We start from the raw sequence: 25448 nt of genomic DNA on the forward strand, positions 1-25448 counted from the left end.
ACCTGTATTATTGTAAGTGCCTGTTTCTGGGAAAAGAGAGCTAAACTTCTAAAAGACTTTTTTGCTTCTTGACCTTTTTTTCCTGCCTTGTTACATTTAATACCTGAGAACTGTGGCTTGTTAACCGTACAAGGAATGCCGGCAACTTACGCTTTGGTTTGGACTTCCTTGCTCTGGGGCGCTTCCTTCAAGCAGTTGTAACATTTGAGAAAGGGGCAGTAACAAAATGTAGAATAAAGGAAAGAAAGAAATGCAACACCTTAAACCACGGTAGCAAACTTTGCTAGCTTTCATCTGGAAGAGTTCTGCATTTTGTCCGTGCCCTGACGGATCTGGAGCTTCCGATGGGAACCAGGCACTGACTGGAGTGGCAGGGGAGTTGCCTAGGACAGCTGAAGCAGGTGCCGTGCTCAGCTAACTGCCCTATCTGTCTTCGTGGATTGCCAGCCCCATGTGCGCGGCATCTGCACGTGATCCGCAGCTAGTTAAATCTAGAGCAGCATAGGAACAGATAGATGTCCCATTCTGAGCCGCCTCAGTGGGACAGCACAGCACAGGCAGCTTGAGCAGTAACCGCTTCTGCTGTCTGGTATACTCCTCCATGCACACGTTTACTCTTAGTAAACCTTTTTAAAAATCAAAAAGATTGTCTGAAGTATGCACTACATTGAATGAATATTCTTTTTATTGCAAGTTCATAACAAAGAAAGGAAATTTTAAAAAAATTCCCTTCCAAGTTGTGAAGGCACTTAGTATCTTAACAGTGCAAGTTATTTGAATGAGTTAAGCCAATATAAGCATCTTTATGACAGCATAATTGTATGTATAAGTTTATTTTGCTATAACTTTAATTCTCCCTACTTCTCAACAGTAGAGAGAATGGCTGTGTTTTCTATACATAGCTGTGGCAGTTTTGCTCTACTGTTTAAAAGGTTAGGTATAGGGCAGACTGAAGGGTTGTTATGTTTTCTCTTGTGCTTTTGTTAAATGTATTTACCCAGTGTCAGATTTTGCTAATCTGCACAAACTGAAGCAAATTGAAAATTCTGCACTGTGAAGTAAATTCTCTCTCAAGTCTCTTCTTTGTATAGTGATCTGCAGATAGTTGTAATACTACAGAATATTACATTTTATTATTGATTTAGTTATTTATTATTTAGTTATTTATTAATATTACAGAAGTTGTAACACTACAGAATGCTACATCAGGAAACACAGGAGATAATGTAAATTCTTCTTTTTTTTAATCTTATGTTCTCTTGTAGTTAGAGATCGAGTTCGGACGAAAATGGAACGTGATATCCTGGTAGAAGTTAACCATCCTTTTATTGTCAAGTTACATTATGGTGAGTTGCAGAAAAATTCATTTTTGTATCGTAAAGATGGGTGCTTGTCAAGATAGTACCTAATATTTGCTTTATGGTTCAGAGAATCATAGAAAATTAGTGTGCTATCTAAATCCTGATTGTGCAAAGACTTGCTGTGTAGTAATTCTCATGCAAAATAAGCACATGGCTCACTTCACACACAGTTTTAAATCTATAGGACTGAGAGTATGTAGCCCTTTGCTTTATTAAAAAAAGTTTTCTATTTATGTCTAGCCGTTCTTTTCCAAAACATCTTATCTTTTGTATATGTCATTCACTTTTTTTTCTTAAATATTTCTTATCCTTGCTTTATTTACTCTATAGAAAACATATGCAATGGCATTAGTTCCAGTTGCATCAAAATTGGTGGGGATATGCTTTTAATATTAATAGTATGGACAGCCATAAAAAATTTTTCATGTGGACAGGGGAGGAAATCAATACTCTTAACATATCATGCAGAAAGTAAACTGAAAAAAGATAGAGAATAGTTTCTGTTGTTCGTTATTTTTCAGTTTTTGATTTTCTTTTAGGATCCAATTTTTCCTATAGTTCAAACCTCAGATCTCTGTCACTTTCTGATGTGGCTTAAATAATGTAGCTTTCACTATTTTACTTGTCACTCTTTTGCAAACTAGACAAGATGTCCCTGTTAAGCTGAGTTTCCAGAGGTTTTAGAAAACGTGCATTAGTTACTGATTTGCCCTTTTAAATCTAGGCTTTTTACTTCCAAAATCGGGAATGAAATGCTGACTAACCTAAGCATAGTTTAGTTTTTTAGAAATTTCATTGGTGACACGCTTTGATTTCACATGACATGAGAGTTACTTGAGCCATGATAGAGGAACAGTTAGTTAATTAATTTAAATAATTTTTTCCACAAAGGAGAAAGAAGAATTCATTTTGATAGTGAAAATAGGGTGCATTATTTGGTATGTTATTCTTCTGACCATAGGTAAAATTAGATGATGATTAATTTTTTTAATTGACCTTTTCAGCTTTTCAAACAGAAGGGAAGCTATATCTTATTTTGGATTTTCTCAGGGGAGGAGACTTGTTTACACGTTTATCCAAAGAGGTAAACTTTTTTAATTTGAAAAATGTGTATTGATAAAATTTGACCATAAATTGCCTGTATTAGGAGAGTTTACTTTTTAAATTCAGTTTTCATTTAATAAAATTTTGAATATCTTTTTTTTTAACCAGCTAGTGTTTTTGTTTGTTTGGGTTTTTCATGCAGTCACTTCATGAAAATGCTGTTGATGATTTGCATTGTTTCTGAAAAAAGGCTTAGACAAGCAGTCTTTCTGTGTTGCTTTTTACACCTTGCAAAATTTTCTTCTCCTATTGCTGCCATGTTTAAAGATAAGTCTCTGAAAGAGCATGGATTTATATAAAGTAGTTATATTTATGTCTTGTTTTAATACCCAAAATTCAGTGTCAGATTTAATTTTTTTATGACTTACATATAAACACAAAATTATATTATTTATAAATATAAAAAGCAAGAATTGTATTCCACTTATTTTAGTAATTTTCCAAACATGAACACTTTGTCATGCTGGTGATATCTCTGTGTAGATATGTGAAATAACTTTTAAAAGTTTGATTACCTCAAATTTATTTGATTACAACTCCTAAAATAAATGTTAACATTTGATATATCAGATGTTTGGTTGGGTTTTTTTGCTGTCACTCTTGCAAAAACTTCCAAGAAATATATGATCAGATAGAAATAGAAATATGTCCAATATATATCTGGTATCCAGAACTTGTAATTGTAACTGCCTTCCATCTTCCCTTGCTACAGAGTATCCAGGGCAGTTGGGTCACTGCTACAAAGCTATATATAGTTACTAAGAGGAGAGTAGATTGCAATGCATTTTGTGTGTAGATATATCATCATTTCTGTGCTGACCACATAAATTATTACATTTAAATCAGTGAAGCCATCCGTTTCCAGTTGCTTCTTTTAGTTTGTCACAGATGAGTAGAAGGTATTAGTACTCTAAAATTCAGATACTTTTTTTCTTAAAATCCATAGTTCTTTCTTGATTCCCAGGAAAGAATGTATATCACTTTCCTGCTGATGACTTTTTCATCTTGAGCCACTCAAATTTTATAAGATTTAATATGATTAGATAAGAAATATTCATTATAGATACCTGAATCTATGCTAATTGTTCATAACTGATGGAGCGAAATGGGCATGCTGGGTGCAATTAATGTCAACCTCATATCAATTCATGTGATTTTAGAATAGATCAGATGAGCTGCAGCCTAAAAGTTCCTGCTTTTTCCCCATTGACTACAATGGGAAAAGTGATTAATCCAGAGCTAGATGTCTACACTGCAGATGTTTAAGGTTAGGAGAGATTAATTGCTTGCAATGTTTTTTAAAGAATATAGTGTGGGTGTATTATCATCCTCATGGGATCTTTTATTATTTGAACTTTTAAATGTTTCTTAGAGATTTCCCTTCTTGAATGTGCCTGTACTAAATATTGGCTCTTTTGTAGAAGTAACATCAGCAACAACCTTTTGTATAAGCTTTGATATCACTTTCTCCCTTCAAACTACTAAGGGCAAAATATATGGTATTCTCTGTTCTTAACGCTTGCTTAAAATAATGTTCATCTGTGCTCCCCATTACCATTCTTTCTTTCAGGTCCATATGCTGTATCTAAAGATGTTAGTCTTAAATTCTAAATTTAAAAAGAAAAAAAAAAAAAAATTACTCTGAGTAGGAACTGAGGAACTGCGGTAGAATCAAATCATGCAGGCTTTTTTTTAATTTTTGTCTTTTTCTAAATTCTCAGAAAAGTTTAATTGTAGTATTTTCTATCAGTGGATCACAACAGTTGTTGATGTAATTGGGACAACATGTTCATTTAATGGAATGTAAACAAGGATTAGTTTAGCTTCCTAACAGAAAATGTGGGATTGCTACCTGAGATCTTACCTGTGCTCTTACGTAGACTATTTCCTTAGTTTACTCTTTGATCTACCTTTTCTGCAGTTAATATCTCAGGCTGCACCTTGGGGATTTTACCATCACTGTAACTTCTTTCTCACTACTTAGAGACAGTCTCCTCACAAACAAGATGCATGTGCTTTTCTTGTCTCTTTGACTTTGTAGACAAAATTCAGGCATTTGGACTTCTTCAGTCTATTTATGGAAATGAAATGGTCACATCCAATAAAGAGGTAGTCACATTCTTTAAATGCTTCCCAAAATTTTTCCATTCAACTACAATGTGTCTGTTCTCTTGAACGATCAGAAGCAAATAACTTCAGTTTGCAGAAAGAAAAATATGATACTGGCCTCAGAGGTTCTTTTTCAAGTATGTACTGTGAATAAGTATTGATTATAAAATCCTAGTTTTTATCTAACCAAGAAATTTGAATTTCTAGGGGTTTGTATAGAAATGAATTTGAGTATTATGGAGAACCAGTCTGCAAAACCACTGTTACCATTGTTTAGTTGGTGCTGGTATAAGCTTTGCAGATTTTACATGTAAAAGACATTGTTCTGCTTTTTCAGGTGATGTTCACAGAAGATGATGTTAAATTTTACCTGGCAGAATTAGCACTTGCTTTAGACCATCTACATAGTCTTGGAATAATATACCGGGACCTAAAACCAGAAAAGTAAGACTCCTCTGCAGCAAATGCAGTGTATTAATTTGATTTGTATAGCTCTTCTACCTATGCAATTCTCTTTCCAGCTGTTAAACTTCAGTAATTTGCTATATAACCTGAACAGGAAGGAAGGTGGGGAAAGCTTGTGGGCTATTTTAATTAAAAGGTTGGATTTCATTTCCACCAGGACATGAGCATCTAGTTTCAGAGTGATATGCCAAGTACTATAATCCATGTTACTTTAAAGAGTATACTGAAATGTTCCTACCTCTCATTTTCCAGGTGTTTTAGGGTGTACAATGGAGAAGAGGTCATCTTGGCCTTTTGGTTTTGTCATTATTGTAGAATTTCTGGACTAGAGATAAACTTAGAACAAATGCGTGATACAAAGTTATAGTTGAATGTTGTATCTTTGCATTTGAAAGCTGAAGAGCACACTTTTTTTTTTCAAAGCTGATTTTACTTACTTGATTAATACACTGCAATAAGAATGGAGTTTAAATTTTAGAGTAAAATATGAAAATAGTAAGTCACATGCTTTATTTAATGTATTGGTGATCACATAATTACACTGAAAACTTAAAATAAGCTTGAAGCTTCAGTTCCAGTATGGTGTTGTGTCTCAATACATTAGTCATTTGTGCTTCATTCAAATGACTGAATTCTGTCGCCTGTTTATGTTTTTCATCCAGTATTTTCTTTTTATTTTTAGAAGATGTAAAGGAGAAAATGTGAAAATGTCAGTGCTATCATCTGGAACACTTGAACCTTTCAGATATATGCTGTAGTGTTAATCTCAAGCTGGAGGGGAATCTAAGTGACACTATAATGCGTGCATCTCCTCTGTTGTGCTTAATCAGATAGTTAACATACTCTGCCTCATTGCCAGGAAATTGGTAATAACTCTGAAGTCCTGATGTCCTTGGTGATCCCACTTCTCTTTTATGCCTATATGGAGAACCCGAAGCCTCCTGTGTGACATAACTGTCTCCTGTGAAGCAGTAGTGGAAAAGAGCAAAAATGAGTAACAAGTATCACAGAAACCAGCTGTTACGTGGAACTTCCATCAGGATAGCTTGTCCTTTTATGCATCTTCTGGAAAAAAGACACAAACTTAAAAATGTTTAGCCCTGACAGGCAAGAAGGGAAAGATTCATACTCAAATCAGAATTTTGGAGACCTTTGGCATGGGGTTGCACTTACAAATGAACAGGGAATGAATTATGTTTAAACTTTGAGTGTGTTCTCTTAAGTAATTCTGAAGTGAGGAAAAATCAGTTTACCAAGTGGAAAAAGATCTTTAAAAAGCAAAGTGAGAGAACTTCAGTTATTTTGCTAACATTTACTTCCAAGAGAAAAAGAATGAAGTAGTAATTGTCAGAAGACTAAATAGCTACTATTTCAAACACAGTATTTAAAAAAAAATCTGTCTATACCTATTGAAAAGCCTTGGGTTTAAGCCTTGGCTGCATCTGATTTAAAGAACCTGTCAAAGGTTGAAGTTATCTGCAAGTTATGAATGACAAAGCAGTAACCCTCTCAGGCTGTATCTACTGTGGGGCTGTTTCCCACCATGGAAAGTAGGAGGAGGAAAAGGGCAGGGCAGGGGAAATGGAGAAGTAGCATGTGCCTGGGTCATGTCTCATCCCTGGGATGAAACGCAGCTCCCCACAGGAGAAGCTGGAGAAGCAAAGTCTGCTGTGTAGATGGTGTTACCAAGTCCAGTTCTTGACTTTGCATGCTTCGAATTGCGATTATATTCAGCAGTGGTTAAGGATAGTTGGCATCTCGGAGAAGTGTGGCCTTTTTTGTGATGGAAATAAACAGGCCTGCTTTAAGTACAGGGCCCATGAGTCCTTTCCTTTGGTACGATATGAGAATATTTATTACTTGATGTTATTTGAAGTGGTCAACACCCTTTGAAGTGGTAATTACAGATGAATACCCATTTTGTATAGATACGCAAACATATATTGTATTAATGTGTCTTGCTCAGTTTAAGGGAAATAGAACTATATCTCTATTTTTAACAATTATGATAATGACACGCTGCAGATGGCCGAAACTGAAAGTTCAAGATAAATGTTGCTACGTACCATGCTGAATTAAACCAAACAGTTAAATAAAAATCTGATGTGCTGATTATGTTTCATAATCTTTAAAAAGAAAGAATTGAAGGAAAAGAAAATGCGTGGCTTCAAAGTATCTCCTCCTAATGATTAATTTTCATACATGTTCAATCCTGCTTGTCTTTGTGTATGCTGTTCTGTTTATTTCTAAATGCTGTGAGTACATTGTCTGAAACAACAGTTAAAAGGTATTTTAATTATTTTCTTGTATTCTCTTTATTGTTTTTTTTAGCATCCTGCTTGATGAGGAAGGACATATCAAATTGACAGGTGAATAAAGGCAAATTGCAACACCTGATTCTTTTCCGTTCATAATAAAATCTTTGCATGTTCTTTTTTTTTTTTTTGGTGAAGCAATATGGTAAAATAAGTGATTTTAACTGGTAGGTAATTTTGCTATGGAGCAAATAGTGTAATTAGTTTGAAATAAATGAAATGTGTTAATATTTAAATAAGATATCAGCTTTATAAGTATATCTGATGTTATGGACCTGTGATAATGCAGGGAGAGGAGAATTCTGTAATTCCCGTGTATGTATTTGGGTGTATATATGAATGATATAAGCATCACATTTCACATTATGGTGAAACTAATAACCGTGAGTGATTTTAAAAAAAATAATTAGTACATTTAGGACTATTATTTTTTCTTCCAGATTTTGGCTTAAGTAAGGAGTCAATTGATCACGAAAAAAAAGCCTACTCTTTCTGTGGAACAGTGGAATATATGGCACCAGAAGTCGTTAATAGACGAGGCCATACACAGAGTGCAGACTGGTGGTCTTTTGGTGTTTTAATGGTAGGTTTCTGGTAAATGTAAATAATAGCAAAACTGTGCTTTGCGAGGTTTGGTGAGACAAATATTAAAACGTAAGGTGAGCTTTAAATGAATTGTAACTACCAATAAAGTCTAAATTACATTAAATTAATAACAATACCACAGAGTTTGGATCAAGAACATGGACTAGGTCTCATATCAACACCAACAATATGCCATATTTTTGTTATTGTTGAATTGAAATATGCATCTATTGTAGTTTGAATGTTACGGAGACTAATAGGAATACTAAAGTATTCAGGAAAAATACTGTGTCTTCCAAGGCGGGGAAGAAATTTAGATCAAAATTTTAAATTTGTATTTATTCTCAATTGGAAAAAAATTAATGATAACTTTCTAATTAGTCTCCAGTGTAATTACAACTTAGTGGAATAATGGCAGCTGTTGCTCTCAGGTCAAAATAATTTAAATGACACAGAGCTGATATGGGATATAGTTGCTCAGTTACTTATGGTGTTTCTGCAAGGAGCTAACTTCTGTGAAGTCGCAGAGTCGGGGGAAATAATATGTATATCAAATATGGCTTTGACAAGAAAAATAGATCATATTTGGTATTTTAGGAACGCTGAATGGCTTTGAATATTTATAATCTTTGTGTGCGTTTTTTACATAAAGATTAAATAATTATATTTCTTAAAATGTTTTTGTTTCTTACTGCTTCTGCTGCATATGAGTGTAACAGTACAACTAATGTGTGCGCTTTGTAGTATGAGGACTCTTGTGTCTGAAAATAAGTCATCCTATCACCTTTTAATCATCTACAATGCTGTTGTGATCTGAAAACTGACTGTTAACAGTAGCACCTGAGAACTAAACTCTCTCCAGACAGACAAGTGCACACACACCCCCCTCACAATTGCACATTTTATCAGTAAGAACACAGTCAATTAAAAGGTAATTACAATGTAGTTGCAGAATTTTCAGCTTTGCTTTATAAAGCTGGAAAACATAATTTTGTGCTTATAAAGTGCATATGTTAAAATTAAAAATCACTGAAGGATGTGAGATGTGAACTGGTGTAGCTTTCACAGTCTAAGTGCACTGCATTTTAAACACTTTGGCTTCTACTTTGAATACAAGGATATGACCTTACACAGCAATTTCTCTATATTAGTATATGGAATACAGTGCAGTTTTCTTTAAGACATATTTTTGCTGCCTGTATTTCTAGTTTGCATGGTAATTTTCATAGACCATCTGTATGTATACACTCCTAAGTTATTCTTAATTAGAATCTGTGTTGATTGAGAATTCAAGTGATTGCTGGTGTGGTACAACTACACAGTATCTTGATGGAACAGAAGTTATACAATAGAAAGGGAGACTAGAAAGATATCTCAACAAATTGTTTGGCCTTTTTTCTCCTGCTGCTGGACGTTAAGTATGTTTAAACCATCCTTGAGAAGTATATTCAAATTTGTCCTTTAAAACAGTGACTGTTTTAAGGGATGCCAGACATCTGAAAACATTCATTTAAAGTTTTCAGAAGCATTATGTATTTGAGGTACTCTCCTGCTGAAATAAAAGATGATAACTAGGGAAGGCCAATGTTGGCTTATTCTTAAAGTACTATTGGCCTATCGATGTTCGAATATAGTATTTGGGACGGTGGGGTGGGGGACAAAGAACACATATGCTGAGTTGTTTATGCAAGTGTCTATGCTTGTGAAAAATAGGAGCTTGCTAGAGAAACTTTTTATTTCAAGCAAGTGTAGGTGAAACATGCAGCACTACAAATTTACCTTTAACGTTTTTTTTGCAAATGCAATTTGTGAAGATCATTCTAAACTATAAAACAGCAAAAGGTGAATTTTTTTAATAGTTTTGGCTTATGCCTCTCACATCTTCCTGACAATTGTCTTAAAAAGTGTTATAGTTAAAAGTATGGTTTTTTTCGTGTTGGCATTATATTAAATTTAAAATTTTAAATATAAGTTTATATGTAAAAAATAGTATTTAGAGTAAAAAGTATCTGCTAGTGGTGAAGTTCACAGCTTTTGTTCTCTGAGTACTTTGTAGTGTAATAAGAAATTAAAAATTTAATTTAATAAAAAGGAGTTTTAAATAATGCTGTTAGTGCAGCTTCATGCTCTTATTGTATATGTAAGAATACTACAGTCACACAGTAGTCACTCAAGTTATCCGAGTACATTTTTAATGCTTAGAAGGCTGTATGTTTGGGTCATACCAGAAAAGAGAGGAATAGAGGATACCTTGTGTTCAGGATGACTTAAGTTGTACAAACTGTGCAGAGAGTTTCTTTATAACTATTTTAATCTTGATGGCTTTAAGTCTATGCCATGAAATTTCCTTAAAGTAAGTTGTTTCGCAATTCTTAAACCAAAAATCACGATTTCTGCCTCAGAGTGTTGGCTGCCATGACTGCTGCCAGACTGCTTTCACTACCTCACTTAAATCTGATATCCCTGCAGTATACTGCAGACCAACGGAAGTCCCTTTATATTTATCTATTTTTACTCAGTCACTTTCAGAACAAATCAGTATTTTAACAGTGTCTGTGGCCTACTACCAGGCACTGTAGAATGTGCATGCACGTACTGTGTAGCTCTTACATGTTCCTTCAGGCTTTATTTCCACTGTATGCATATAGTAACCACTTTTCATCATGCATGTCTTTGTCAATCAACTAACCTTTTTCCCCTTTCCAATGAAGGTTATGTATATGCCAATTTTGAAAATTTTGACCTTTTTAAATATCTCTGCATGAGGAGAAATTGTCACTAACTTTTGAAAGATGAATCTTTTTCCCTACCCCCATCCTCTTGAAAACTAAGGTACAGTTGTATAGATCAAGTCTTCCAAGAATAAACTTCTTAGGCAGAATTGAAACACAGAACATTATAGTCTAAATTGTTCAGATAAAAGCATGTTAAGCAAGGTATCAATATAGGAAAATATTTTGCAGCTTTAAAAATAGCAAAGGCTGCTTGATGTTCATAGTAATTTAGACTGTACAATGAGAAGTTGTTTTGCACAGACTTGGTTGTTAACATGCATGAATTTTGGAAGGTTAAGATGCTAAGTAGTTTTGTCAAAAATTAGATTTTGTCCAGGTAATGTAATTGATGAAAGTTTTACTCTATACAGTTTGAAATGCTCACTGGTACTCTACCTTTCCAAGGGAAAGACAGAAAAGAAACCATGACTATGATTCTCAAGTGAGTACACTCTTATTTATATATCTCATCAGGTATTCTACAGGGATGCCCTCCGGGCTGCAATATCTAATTTCTACTCTTCCCTCATTTTCAAAGGTACTGGTAAATCCTCACTCCCTATTCCGTACTATTAATTCCCTTTGCCACCTACCTAATTTGCCTTTCTATTCCTCCCCCATACCAGGTACAAAGAATTTCATAGCAGCTCTTTAATCTGTAATAATAACTTCTCCAACCATATGATCTTTCCCATCTTATTTTCATAATATTTTTAACTTTCTTATCCTTTTTGATAACCTGTGCATTTTTTCCTTGTTCTTTTTTTGTTTTAGTTTTTTTTTGAGAAAGTATTTTCTCTCCTTGTCCTTCTCTATCTTACCAGCTCCTCACCCCACTTCTTTATATTACTGGTGCTGCCAACAACTTGCTTCCCTGATACTTCCCCTATTTGCTGAAGTGCACCTTCCCTTATGTACTCTCCTTTGACTTGCCCAAGCTCCAATTTTCCCCTTTGCTATTTCCAGTATAGGTTTTGCATTAGCTATATTGTGGAAATTGCTTTCCTTCATGCAGTTAACATTCTTGGTTTTGCTAATGAAGGCCTGGTTTTTGTTTATTCCTTGCTGATCCCCTACATATTCTCTGAACTAATACAACCTGTGACATAATTGTCCCGCTTTTGGGACTGTAGCTTAACGCTGTGCAAACAACTCTGTTTCCTCATGTCATAGTTTCACTTCTCTGTTTCCAGCCATTTTTTACTAACACCATTTTTTTTCCATGGAAACTCATAAGACTATTTTAATTTTCTTGTTTGTTTTCTGCTTCATTATTGTTCTTAGTCCTGTTACCACTTGTCTGCCTATATATCGAAGCCAGTATTTCTTTTGCACCAACAGCCTGTTTCAAAAAATAGCTATATGAAGTTCATATTTTTTCTAAGTTATTTGAATGTGAAAACTGCTAGAAAAGATGAACTCATTCTTTTTCTTGTTTTTGCTTTCATAATGCATACAAGTTATGTTATTCTTTGCCTTGTTTTTCCTCCTCATCTTATATTTGCAAATGTATTTAGTGGTGCTAATTTCTGCTGCTGCCTCAACATCATGCCAATTCAAATCTTCATGTTGTGATTATTGAATGTCTTTAACTAAAAGGTTCTATCTATTCACAGCAAGCGTAAACTCCTTCTGAGCACCTCCTATTTACAAGAAGCTAGTCTGAGATAGTTCTGCTGCACTCTCACTTATTTCAGGAGCCATGTGGTTTTTTCTATCCATGTCTCACGAGTCACATCTTTCTCTTCTCTGCCTGCATGTGACTGCACTCTGTTCCTCAACAGTCTTTCCACTGTTGCTACAAAAATCTTCTGTATTCAGCTGCAATGTAGAGTATCCTCCTTGCATCTCCCCAGTTAATTGACATTCATAATTACTTTCAGATTTCATCTGAGCATGTATCTCTCATTCCCTTTCCAACTTCTTTATTTTCTCACCTTCTAGTGTTTGTAATTGTTACTAGTTTCAGGGTGCTGCACAAAAAATGTGGTATGAAGTAAAGAAATTTCGCCTCTGTTTTAATGTTCTGTGCACTTATGATTATTACATACATATAAATCTATTTTGCTGTTGGTAGTATGAACAGCTGAAAAACAGAGGATGTTTTAAAGTCTTTTCTGATAAGTTCACATTTTTTTGTCTGGCCCCATAAGAATGGCAGTATGTTTTCTTTTTATTTGCTATATACTAGTAAATGTACCATATTTCTCCTTAAATTTTTCATAAAACTGTTTAAAATGAACAGGTGGACATACAAATTCATATTGTCATAGTGTATCTGTTAAGATATATTGCTTTTCTTACCTTCTGTTCCTGAAAGTCCACAGAAAATGTTTTCTTCTTACAACACGTGTTTTCCTGGGCTCTTTATTTCTCATAAATATTTCTCTTGTCATGTTACCAAGACAAGTTTTTGTTTATTCTTGTGTGTTTTACCTAAAACTGAGAAATTCTGCAATTTGAAGAAATCATAGAATGCAGCAATAAAGTTATTTTTTTTACTGAAGAGGTATATCTTCATATAAAATTTTGTCTTTGTCCATCAAGAATGTCAGAAAAAAAATTGCTGTCACTCATGTAGTTGTATAACCTAGGAACTCTGAGGACCTGGTGATCACTTTTTCTTCTGCTGTGTCATGTGGCCAGTAAAGGGTTTTATGAAAGGTGCTCCTTTGTGACAGAAAGGAAGCAACAACAGGCTTAAGCTCTGTGGTTTGCACAAGGGCCTCCACTCCACTGTGCACTGCAGTACGTACCAGTCCTCTAGAATTTCTTCGTATTTTCTGTTCATTGAGTCACTTCTCTGTAAGATTAATTGCAGTTATGGTTTTGGCCTGGTTTTAGATTTTTCTAAGCAGTTGACCCCTCATGCTGAACCTCCAGGGCTGCATCCTACTGTTGGAGCTGTTTTGGATTATAATAGGACAAAGATTTCCACCCACTCCAGCACAGTCCTATCATACTTAGTTGCCTGTCCTCTGTCCTTCAATAACACTGTGAATGATACTATTGTGCTTCTGCAGACAATGTGTTCCTTGCTTCCTTCTTACAGCATAGCTCTCTGATACTTTGCTGTGAGTAGAAATGACATCAAGTGAACATGCAATGAAATCACTGCATATAAAGTGCATGAGTAAAAATTCAGCTGCTAGTGGTGCATGGCAATCAGGGAAGTGTTGGAGGGCCCACTGCCCATTCCTCCACTCAGCTGTTGGTCTTGATCTGCCAGTAGTATGTTATTGAAGAGCCCAAAGAAGGCAAAGTTTTTCAGACTTCCCCCCCATCCCCATGCTTGTTTAATGCAGAAAGGAATGGAAAAATTAGCAAATTCTAGTTTTAAAGTAATGAATAGTGAATCAATGGCAACATGTATGCACTTGCTGAAGTGACAGCAGGACTTTTTACAAGGGCATGTAGTGATAGGGCAAGGGGTAATGACTTTAAGCTGAAAGAGGGTTGATTTAGATTAAATATTAGGAAGAAATTTTTCACTATGAGGGTGGTGAGGCACTGGAACAGGTTGCCCAGAGAAGCTGTGGATGCCCCATCCCTGGCAGTGTTCAAGGCCAGGCTGGATGGGGCTTTGGGCAACCTGGTTTAGTGGAGGGTGTCCCTGCCCATGGCAGAGGGGTTGGAACTAGATGATCTTTGAGGTCCCTTCCAACCCAAACCATTCTGTGATTCTAGAAATCACGTGTTCTGCTTGAAACAGAGAGAAAGCTTGTGTCATGGATTGTTATGGAAAAATAAAAGCTACAGCTTGAATGAGTGATGGAAAGGAGGGAATTACATCCATCTTTACCACTATCATGATAAAAGTGAGACCTAGTAACAGTGAGAGGATGGAGGCTCAACATTAAATGGGGAGGAGAAAAATATGTTGAGGATTACAAAACAAAATTAAATGACAGAACTACAAAAACTTGAATCTAAAAATTCAAGACAGGCAAGTTGGAAAGTGATATTTCAAATGTACTGAGGGGAGCATAAAAGAAAGAAAGGAGGGAGTGATTTTTTTTTTCTCTTTTTTTACCTGCTAATCTTGCAAGATCTGTCCTACCTTAATTCAATTTCTATCTTCTAACTTAGGTTTCCTGTTGTTTTGCTTGAGTGTTCTTGGTGTATGTGATACTGTGGTAGTTTTCTTACCCCTTCTAAAATGTCTTTTATCTTACTGTCAGAATGGATTTTCTAGTTTGATGTCATTTGGTAATAACTCAACTTAAAAGTGGATCAAAACATATTAGAAAAATTTACAAGTTTGTAAACTGTTATCCTATAACTATTCTTTTCTACATTTTTTTACCACTTCTTCCTCTACTTCAGTTCCTGAGTCAATACTGAAAATACTATACTACTTGAAACAGAGGGGAAAAAAAAAAAGAAATTACACTTTTACATGACTGACAGCACTTTTGCTCTGTTCCTGATATCTGAAGGCAATTTCTCTGTGATGCTATTTTGTTTGATATGGATTTGTTGAATGACAAAGGAAAGGGGTAATGCAGAGTTAATTTTTACCTAAATATGTTTGTATACTATTAATTATTTTTGTTCTGTAGGGCCAAACTTGGAATGCCCCAGTTCTTGAGTCCTGAAGCACAGAGTCTTCTGCGAATGCTCTTCAAAAGAAACCCAGCAAACAGATTAGGTAAAGTGTTTAGCAGAATATTTTAAATTTTATCATAATATTGATAACATCGATCATTAAACTGACTAAATAAGTTTACAGTTTCTTGTGTAAAATAGGCTTTGAAATAAAAGCATAGTTTGCCTGTTTGCTCTTCTAATGATCAACAAAATATTATAATTTCTGCTATTCATACGTCTAAAATTAATGCAGAAGAAATAAGAAATATAATTTTGCTTGTAATTCTTTTGACCAAGAAGAAAATAATTTGCAGACATTTTTCTTCTTTATAAAAGGAGCAGGTCCAGATGGAGTTGAAGAAATTAAGAGGCATGCGTTCTTTTCCAAAATAGATTGGAATGTGAGTATCTAATACGAAGTTAATTCAGTAAATTTCTTAGTTAATTGTTTGATGGTGTCATATAACTTTTTAATTCACTCGCCTATGCCTTCTCTTCAGAAATTGTACAGGAGAGAAATTCATCCCCCTTTCAAACCTGCAACTGGCAGACCTGAAGATACATTTTATTTTGACCCTGAGTTTACAGCAAAAACTCCAAAAGGTAAAAAGAGAAGAATTAAACAATTTACATATTAAAAAATCAGAGACATTGTTCCTGTTTGGCTTATGTAAAGTGTCTTGTTCTTCCACGTGTTGATGGACTAAATGAATGCTCATAGACAAGTAGTCCATAGTTCATAAAAGTTTTTGTGTTTTGGTGTAAATATATCACGAGGGACAACTAAGTTGTCCTATGTCACATAAGTTCAATTTTATTTATTTAAGTAATCTCTTTTTTTTTTTTAATTCAAAAAGATTCTCCATGTCTGTGTCTCTTTAAAGGCTGTATTCTATGGCTTCATTTAATTCATGATGGTGACAGTTCAGTAATTATTTGTATTTTGGTCCTCAGAAACACTTTCTGCAAATTCCAGTTTCTGTGTACTTTATAGAATAAAGCTGTAGTTTACTCTTCAGAGTAGATTTAATCTCATGTCTACATTTTAAAAACTCTGCTTGTAAGTAGACGATGTGTTTTTTCAGATTCACCTGGTATCCCACCTAGTGCTAATGCACATCAACTTTTTCGGGGATTTAGTTTTGTAGCTATTGCATCAGATGATGAAAGCCAAGCAATGCAGACAGTTGGAGTGCATTCAATTGTCCAGGTGAGTACATCTGCTTAAAAAAAAAAGTCAATAAAGCAGTATTGGTGTCTCTAGGTAGAGGGATTGTTTCCTTCATCACAGAATGAAGTACCATGACAAAGTCATCACCAGCTTTATACAAGAAAAGTAAAGACCAGATTATTTTATCCAAACAAAACCTCTGAAGGTGCAGGACCTGTTTAATTACTGAGCAGCCACAGGTGTGAATAGGCTTCAACTCTTCTACCATCTGTACTGTAATAACTCTTTAATATCACAGAATGGTAGAGGATAGAAAGGACCTCTGGAGATCTAGTCCAACCCCCCCGATAAAGCAGGTTCACCTAGAGGAGATTGCACAGGATTGTGTCCAGGCAGGTCTCCAGAGAAGGAGACTCCACGACCTCTCCAGGCAGCCTGTTCCAGTACTCGGTCACATTCAGAATAAAGAAGTTTTTTCTCATATTAAACTGGAACACAGGAAGTTCCACCTGATGCCCATTGCCCTTTGTCCTGTCACTTGGCACCACTGAAAAGAGTCTGGCCCCTTTCTCTTGCCATCCACCCTTCAGATATTTATAAGTATCGATGAGATCCCCTCTCAGTCTTCTCTTCTCCAGGCTAAACAGACCCAGCTCTCTCAGCCTTTCCTCATAAGAGAGATGCTCCAGTCCCCTCATCATCCCTGTTGTCCTCCGCTGGACTCTCTCCAGTAGTTCCCTGTCTGTCTTGAACTGGGGAGCCCAGAACTGGACACAGAACTCCAGATGTGGCCTCACCGGGGCAGAGTAGAGGGGGAGGATAACCTCCCTCGACTTGCTGGCCATGCTCTTCTTAATGCACCCCAGGATACCATTGGCCTTTTTGACCACAAGGGCACATTGCTGGCTCATGGATAACGTGTTGTCCACCAGGACTCACAGGTCCTTCTCCACAGAGCTGCTTCCCAGTAGGTCAACCTCTAACCTGTACTGATGCTTGGGGTTATTCCTTCATAGGTGCAGGACCCTACACTTGCCCATATTGAATTTCATAGGGTTCCTCTCTGCCCAATTCCCTAGCTTTTCCAGGTCTTGCTGAAGGGCAGCACAGCTTTCTGGTGTATCGGCCACTCCTTCCAGTTTTGTATCATCAGCAAACTTGCTGAGTGTATGCTCTGTCCCTTCATCAAGGTCATTGATGAATGTGTTGAACGAGACTGGACCAAGTACTAACCCCTGGGGCGCACTGCTAGCTACAGGCCTCCAACTAGACTCTGCGTCACTTATCACAACCCTCTGAGCTCTTCCATTCAGCCAGTTCTCAATCCACCTCACTGTCCACTCATCTAACCACACTTCCTAAACATACCTATGAGGATATTATGGGAGACAGTGTCAAAAACTTTATTGAATTCAAAGTAGACAACATTCACTGCTCTCCTCTCATCTACGCAGCCAGTCATGCCATCATAGAAGACTATGAGATTGGTCAAGCATGATTTCCCCTTGGTGAATCCATGCTGACCACTCCGGATAACTTTCTTTTCCTCCACATGCTTAGAGATGGCATTCGGAATGAGCTGTTCCCTCACCTTTCCAGGGATGGAGGTGAGGCTGACTGGCCTGTAGTCATTGTGACACTGGCTTTCCTCCAGTCCTCAGACACCTCTGTTCTCCGTGACCTTTCAAAGATGATGGAGAGTGGCTAAGCAATAACATCTGCTAGCTCCCTCAGCACTCATGGGTGCATCCCATCAGGGCCCATGGATTTGTGGGTGTTGATGTTCTCTAATCTGATCCTCAACCAAGGGAAAGTCTTCCTTTCATAAGACTCCTTCAGGGTCTGGGATTCCTGAGGGCCAGCCTTAGCAGTAAAGACTGAAGCAAAGAAGGCATTCAGTAACTCCGCCTTCTCTGTATTCTCCATCACCAGAGCACCCACCTCATTCAGCAGCAGGCCCACTTTTTTCCCTAGTCTCTCTTTTGCTACAGATGTACTTGAAGAAGCCCTTCTTGTTGTCCTTGACATCCCCTGCCAGATTTAACTCCAAGTGGGCCTTAGCCTTCCTCGTTGCATCCCACATGACATCCTTGTGTCTAAATTGGAGAGATATGGATTCAATGGATGTACCACTCAGTGGATAAGGAGTTGGCTGGATGGTGGCACTCAAAGAGTTGTGGTCAACGACTTGATGTCAAAGTGGAGATCGATGACAAGTGGCATTCCTCAGGGGCTGGTATTGGGACCAGCACTGGTTAGCATCTTTGGCAACATGGACAGTGGGATTGAGTGCACCCTCAGCAAGTTTGCCAATGACGTCAAGCTGTGTGGTGTGGTCAACATGCTGGATGGAAGGGATGCCATCCAGAGAGACCTTGACAGGCTTGAGAGGTGGGCCTGTGTGAACTGCATGAAATTTAACAAGGCCAAATGCAAGGTCCTGCACATGGGTTGGGGCAGTCCCAAGCACAAATGCAGGCTGGGTGGAGAATGGATTGAGAGCAGCCCGGAGAAGGAGGACTTGGAGGTGTTGGTTGATGAAAAGGTCGACATGAGCCGGCAATGTGCACTTGCAGCCCAGAAAGCCAACCGTGTCCTGGGCTGCATCAAAAGAGGCGTGACCAGCAGGTCGAGGGAGGTGATTCTGCCCCTCTACTCCGCTCTTGTGAGACCCCACCTGGGGTACTGCATCCAGCTCTGGGGGCCCCAACATAAGAAGGACATGGAGCTGTTGGAGTGGGTCACAAAGATGTTCAGAGGACTGGAGCACCTCTCCTCTAAGCTTTGCTTAGGTGTGATTTTTGTGTGAGACAAGAAAAGTAGACCTCATGCTAAAGGAGGGAGAGGCATGCCATGCCTCCTTATGAGGCTGAGGTCATTCTTAAAAGCATGCTTCAGCACTGGAGAGTTTGCAACCAGTGGAGAAAAAAGCAGATGCACATACAGGAAAGAAAACTGGAAAACCTCTGCAGAAATTTTATTTATACCTTCTCTTTCTGCTTGTAATAATTCTAATTACTGAGAAAGACTGAGTCGTGAAAAACCAGATGGTGATCTAAATTGTGTTGAAAACTTCTTATTGGTGTATAAGTAGGAATAAAAAGGTATGCTGTATGATTTGGTTTGTTTGTATTTTCACTGCAAGGATATTTTGCAAATGTCAGGAAAATTTTTAAAAAACAGTTATTCATAAGATGAATAGCTCTTGTATTTCTTTAATCTTCTTATGTCTAGAATAGTCGTAACATGCTGCTTTGTGCATATTACCTGTTTCATGTGTAAGAAACCATTAAACTTCAAGGGATTTTAGATCCTTTTTTATTCTGAAGAAACTGTCTGATTTGGTATATGGGTCAGAATTGACTTCTGGTCCTGAAATCTTGGTAAAAGATTCTACAAGCTTTTCTGTGCTCCTTCTTTCCCACATAGTTTTCTGGATTAAATTCTTTCTCTTTGTATATAGTTTCCTTCTCTTGTAAAAGTCTGTTTCTCTGCCACCTTTCCTCTGTGTCCCTCAACCACTTCCTCACTCCTATTTCCTCTTTCTGTACTGCAGGATACCCAGATGGTTTCCTGCAAATACTTTGCATCCTTTGCACAACCTCCTTATGCTAGAACACCATTTCCTTCCCTTACAAGAGTGAACACTTGTCCTTCTTTCAACTTTTTATTTCTGTGAATGGATTGTTAACTGCCATTCCATGCAATTTCCAGTTAATCTGATTCTCTTCAGTATGTCTGAATTTTCCAGCTGGCATCCATCTATTCAGATAATAGAAACAGTGATGCTTTTTTGCCATTATTTTGTCATGTAGCCTTCTGAACTACTTTGTTTTGGAGATTCTATCTTTAAATTAATAAATCAGTAACCAGCAACATCATGTTGTCAGTTTCTAAAATATAGTGTGCATTAGTTACAATGTGTCTAATATATAATTTATCTCATACTAATACCAAACAGAAGGTAGTGGCTATTTAGGCCACTTTTACCTAGTACAGCCATCAGTTTAAAATCTGAAGCAAATCAGTAGGAATTCAAAAACTTATTCTTAATATAAAGGTCAGTTATATATTTAGAATATTCATTAATTGATAATGTTATTTTGGTAGCAGTTGCACAGGAACAGCATTCAATTTACTGATGGATATGAAGTAAAGGAAGATATCGGAGTTGGGTCGTACTCTATCTGCAAGAGATGTATTCATAAAGCTTCAAACATGGAATATGCTGTAAAGGTAATTACTTTGTTACCGAACACTAACTCTTGTCAGGTCTTATCATCATAGATGTGGGGCATCATTAATTTATTTGCCATAAAGAATGTAGCAAACTATCTTAATTTTTGTAGTATAAAAAGATTTTAGATGCAAATGTGAATTTACTAATCAACCAAACAGAATATTTACTGGCAGATATTTAGATAGAATTGCTATGGAGGTTGTTATCTATATGCTGGTTTGGGTGGTGAAAAGCAGTCTTCAGTCTTTGAAACACCTGTGTAATTACAGTAAAAGTGATGGGAGTTACGTGACTGCTTCTAGAAGGAAATGTACTACAAAATGCTTACGTGACCTTCCATCACTCTTTAAAAATGTGATCAATTACTTTTATTTAAACATAGTTACATATGGGGGGTTTGCTTCCAAAGTAGATTCATAAATCGTTAGATAGCTAGGAGTTCAGAACAGTGTTTGTCTGGTACACCTTCCAAAATAAACGTCAGCTCTTTGCTTGCTAGTTTTTTAAACAAGATTTCTAATGTTGTTTTTATGTTACTCTATTGGGTTTTCTAGCACTTCTTTGAAGGCATTAAAATCTTAGTTTAAATCAGCAGAGTTCCCAGGAGTAGAATGATAAGTTTATCTTTTTGTCTTTCTGTATAACACTGTGCAGCTGAATGGTTACTATGAAAGCAGGAGTACAGATTAGCAGACTTTAAAAGCAAAAAAAAAAAGTTAAATCCTGTACTGTGAGACAGTTCTCTATTTGAATTTTTGAACAGTTTACTACCTAAATATGTAAAATGTGAAGAATTATGTTTCACTGTATCCTTGTATGCAGATTGTCCACTGAAAACCCTCCAGTTTCAATTTGGTAGTTACATACTTGTTAGTCAGGTTCTGGCCAGGAACAGATTTGATTTCTGTGCTTGCAATTTGAAGTAATTTCTTGAAACTGGAAGAAGGTACTGGCATAGCTGTTAATTCTCTAAGCCATAACTTTTATTGTGAGGATCGCCTCACTTTTCTGCTACTTCTGTTGTGGCTTTTTCCCCTCAAGGAATCGTGAAAAAAGAATAAAGTGATCAGTGTCCAGTGTGTTAAGAAGGTGCTGGTAGCAGTAAGGGTTTTAGGATGTCAAGAGGAAGAAGGGGTAAGACAGAGATGGAGAAAACATTAGAGGAAATTCCACGGTTCAGAACAAGAGAAAAAAAGGAAAAGAATAAGAATACATTTAAGAAGGGCAAAATAATATTTTGCTTGTTAGCACAGAGAGAACTTCAGAGCCTGACAGCAAGCCTCCAGAGATTCAAATGAACTTTCATAATGGAATGCTTGTCTGAGTTAACTCTGAGAATTTTTTTTCCTTTTTCTTATTTTTGATTCCTTTACTCTTCTGCTTTGTCTTTTGCTGCATTAAATATTTTTTTGAGAATAGCTTTGTGAAAATCAGTTCATTAGCATTGTCAAACCAGTATCTCGTGTCAAATTAAGAACTCCCTATTTTATTAAATGGTGGGTGACAGAAGTCTTATCTACTAAACAGCCTTGCATTATTTATCACAGCCTGAGGGATCAGATCACTTATGCTCCAAAATTGTTTTCAACTGAGTGATTTTTTTTCCATGTTTTTCCAATGTTTTTTGCTTTGCCTTGCTGTTCCAATAAAAAAAAAAAAACCTTTACCAACAACAATAAAAAGTGCATATCTGTTTGTGCTAGTAAGCACACCAAAGTGTTACACTATATAACATCCACAAAAAGAATTACGCCTATGTATCTATTTGCTCTTATAGATCATTGACAAAAGTAAAAGAGATCCAACAGAGGAGATTGAAATCCTGCTGCGCTATGGACAGCATCCAAACATTATTACCCTAAAAGATGTAAGTAGTGTGTTAAAGACATCCTTTAGTGTATTATAATTGCATATCAATTTCTAATTTAAGAGATGACAAACTACACGTTTCAGATTTATGTTACTGTTTTTCAGTATTTAAAAATAAAACAATGTCCTAATGCAGTTTATTCAACAATGTAAATTTTTTTACTGAGCTGTCTCATTGTCATTTTTTAAAGATGCCCATATTTTGGTACAACATAATCCAAAGCAGTCATATAATTCATCCTTCATAAATCCTAGCACAGGAATAATTCATTTAACGTTGGCTGTATTTTTAAAGGAACAAGCAAGTTTTTCAGTTGCTCGGTTAACTTTGAATCTACTTTTGTTTACATTAGTCAAAAGCAATTTTAAAATGCATTATTACATAATTGAGGACTCACTGTTTGTGATAGCACAAGACCCAGAATAATTTTCATGGACAGTAATGAGTGTTACTCAGTAGCGGACAAAATCTTTTCATAACATAAGTTGGGAGGTAGAGGTTTTTCATAGTGAACAGCAGATTCTGATGATCGAACAGAAAAAGAAAATTGGCTTTCTCTCCTTGATTATGCATTAAAGAGGATTAATAATGAAAAAGGCATATGCTTAATGACTTTCTTAGTCTGCAAGAAAGTATTCTGGTCCCCAAAACTAAACCTCAAGCAAAACAGCTAACCATTTCCAGGAAGCTGAGCTCAGCTGAAGGGAGACTCAGACATTTTGAAGTCATTAAAACAGTAGCTCGTAAATATGAGATGAGTACTAGAGAACTCTGCCTAAAAGTGTTCTCCTCCTATAATCTATCTTTATCAATGTCACATCATTTGGCCCCTTCTTGGGAGAACAAAGGAAGTCAGATATACAAAGGAGCCCACCATGGAGCTTACCTTCTTGCAAGCTAGATGCCATAATTGCAGTCCCAATTTCTGTTTGTTCTGCTTCATGTGGTTGGACAATGAAGTTACCTGAAAGCAACTGTCCTAACACGGAACCTGCATCAGCATTCAGGTTGCTTTTAGTGCTGCATGCTAGGTTTATATGTCACTTTAATTCATGATAGAGGTTGTTATTTAAGCAGGGAGACAAACATAAGGAATGTGAGTACTTACCTGAATTTAAGCATTATGAATATTTTTCACTGAAAGCAGAGAAACCCAGGCAGCCTTGAAAAGTTGCCACATATGCTGAATCATTCTACCTTGTCATTAATTCTTCATCATCATCAGTCATCTTCCAGTAGGAGCAATCTTTCATTCACACCAACAGTAATACACAAATAGCATAAGGAGACTACAAAAAAAAAAAAGCCTTAAGTGCACAGAGAAAGAGAAGACAGTAGGCTGTAATTCTTACTTATTTCTACTTCAGATCAATTCCTCAAGCCCAGTTTATGGAAGTATGTCCAGTGTAAGGAAAGAGGTATAGGATTCATATGGATTAGAAACTTGTATAATATCCACTACTGTAAAAAATTAACATTATTTTATCTTTTCATTGTCCTAATATAGATGCATGGGGCAGATTACTTGCATATCCCACAGTATAGTGGTGTGCTGTTACAGCTTTCAGAGGAAAGGAGTAGTACTTGGCCTTCAGGCCTCAAACTCATCAAGAGCAACATGTATTATTATACAAATAAAACTCAGTGTAGATTTGACTCAATTTTTCATTCAGTTCCACACCAAAATTTAAATGTTTCTATTTTGAAATGCCAAAATAAAATGCTTCAGCATTTAAGTGCATGTCTTTGGAAATTACTATTCTGCAAGAAATAATTTCTCTCTTTCATTGTATTTCAAGAATAAATGCAGTAATATTTGAATTTAGCTTAGGATGGAAATTTTCATTCTTGCTCAGCCTTTTTATGTAATTTAATTCTTAAGGTGTTTGAATTGAAACAATGGATATTCAAAAGACCAAATTCTTTCTGCAATGCACAGCCCTCTGGGTTTTTTCCTTCTGATTGTTATCAGTGGTCTTTTTCAGTTACACAGTATATAAACAAAAGAAGGAGCTATATTGTGCTAAATCAGATGTCCTTCTTATCCAATATCCTGCCTCTGACAGTGGCCATTAGTGGATGCCTAGGAAACAGTGTAAGAATGGAGGAAGCACACAGCTTCCAACAAACCATTACCTAGAAACTTCCTGTACCAGACCATTATGTGTATTTTACCCTTTTTTACCTATTAGTTACTGTTCTGTAACAGAACTTTTGTCCCGTTTTGAGTTATTTAAAGCATTGGCTGAAGAATGTTTTCAGAAGTATTTTAGAAACCTGAATACAGCGTATCCAATCTCCCTGTCCAAATGCTTACTTATGCTTCAAAAAAATCTCCTAATACGTATGTGAGATCTTATTTCATTTTGCAAAAAACACGCTGTCTTTCTCCATTACATTATATTTTGTTCATGGGCCTACATCTGTTTTTCACTATAGTTTCTTCCAATTTGCCTGGCAGAGAAGACATACTGACTGATCTTTGGCATGTGCCAGGAGTTCATTTTAAACATTACCATCACATTTATGATCTCAGCATAATACTGTGCACCTAACTGTGAAGAAAACTTCAACAGTATTTATTCAGTGCAAACAACTAAATTGATAACACCATTAGAGAAATTGGGGTGAGGGGAGTGGTTTGTTTGGGGTGGTTTGTGGGTTTGGGGTTTTTTGGCAGGCAAACAGGACCAGCAAGGGGTAGCAGATAAAAAAGTAACCAAATGCAAATTTTGCTTGAATGCCCCCTGCAGTACTGAGATGTGTTGCTTCGTCATGTCAAGTGAAATAAGCTTATTTCCTCATGTTATACCAGGATTAGGGGAACATGCCTATTAAAAAAATCTAAAATGCCAGTTTTGTAT

At 36.4% G+C, this 25448-nt stretch overlaps 1 protein-coding gene across 3 annotated transcripts in view; it reads left to right on the top strand.

Moving 5' to 3' along the window:
• The window catches only part of RPS6KA3 (ribosomal protein S6 kinase A3), an 83735-nt gene that overhangs the window by 44208 nt on the left and 14079 nt on the right, over positions 1-25448 (top strand). For 2 of the 3 annotated variants that reach the window (XM_054822425.1, XM_054822441.1), the window contains 12 exons: positions 1266-1346; positions 2366-2445; positions 4912-5018; positions 7371-7408; positions 7795-7937; positions 11085-11155; positions 15276-15364; positions 15640-15704; positions 15804-15906; positions 16389-16513; positions 20585-20710; positions 22492-22581. In XM_054822425.1, the coding sequence (XP_054678400.1) occupies positions 1266-1346; positions 2366-2445; positions 4912-5018; positions 7371-7408; positions 7795-7937; positions 11085-11155; positions 15276-15364; positions 15640-15704; positions 15804-15906; positions 16389-16513; positions 20585-20710; positions 22492-22581 (1118 nt within the window). The remainder of the gene's footprint in view (positions 1-1265; positions 1347-2365; positions 2446-4911; positions 5019-7370; positions 7409-7794; positions 7938-11084; positions 11156-15275; positions 15365-15639; positions 15705-15803; positions 15907-16388; positions 16514-20584; positions 20711-22491; positions 22582-25448) is intronic. The other variant, XM_054822433.1, reaches the window with a different exon arrangement.

This window comes from Grus americana, chromosome 1, assembly GCF_028858705.1.
Source record: "Grus americana isolate bGruAme1 chromosome 1, bGruAme1.mat, whole genome shotgun sequence".
Lineage (NCBI taxonomy): Eukaryota > Metazoa > Chordata > Aves > Gruiformes > Gruidae > Grus > Grus americana.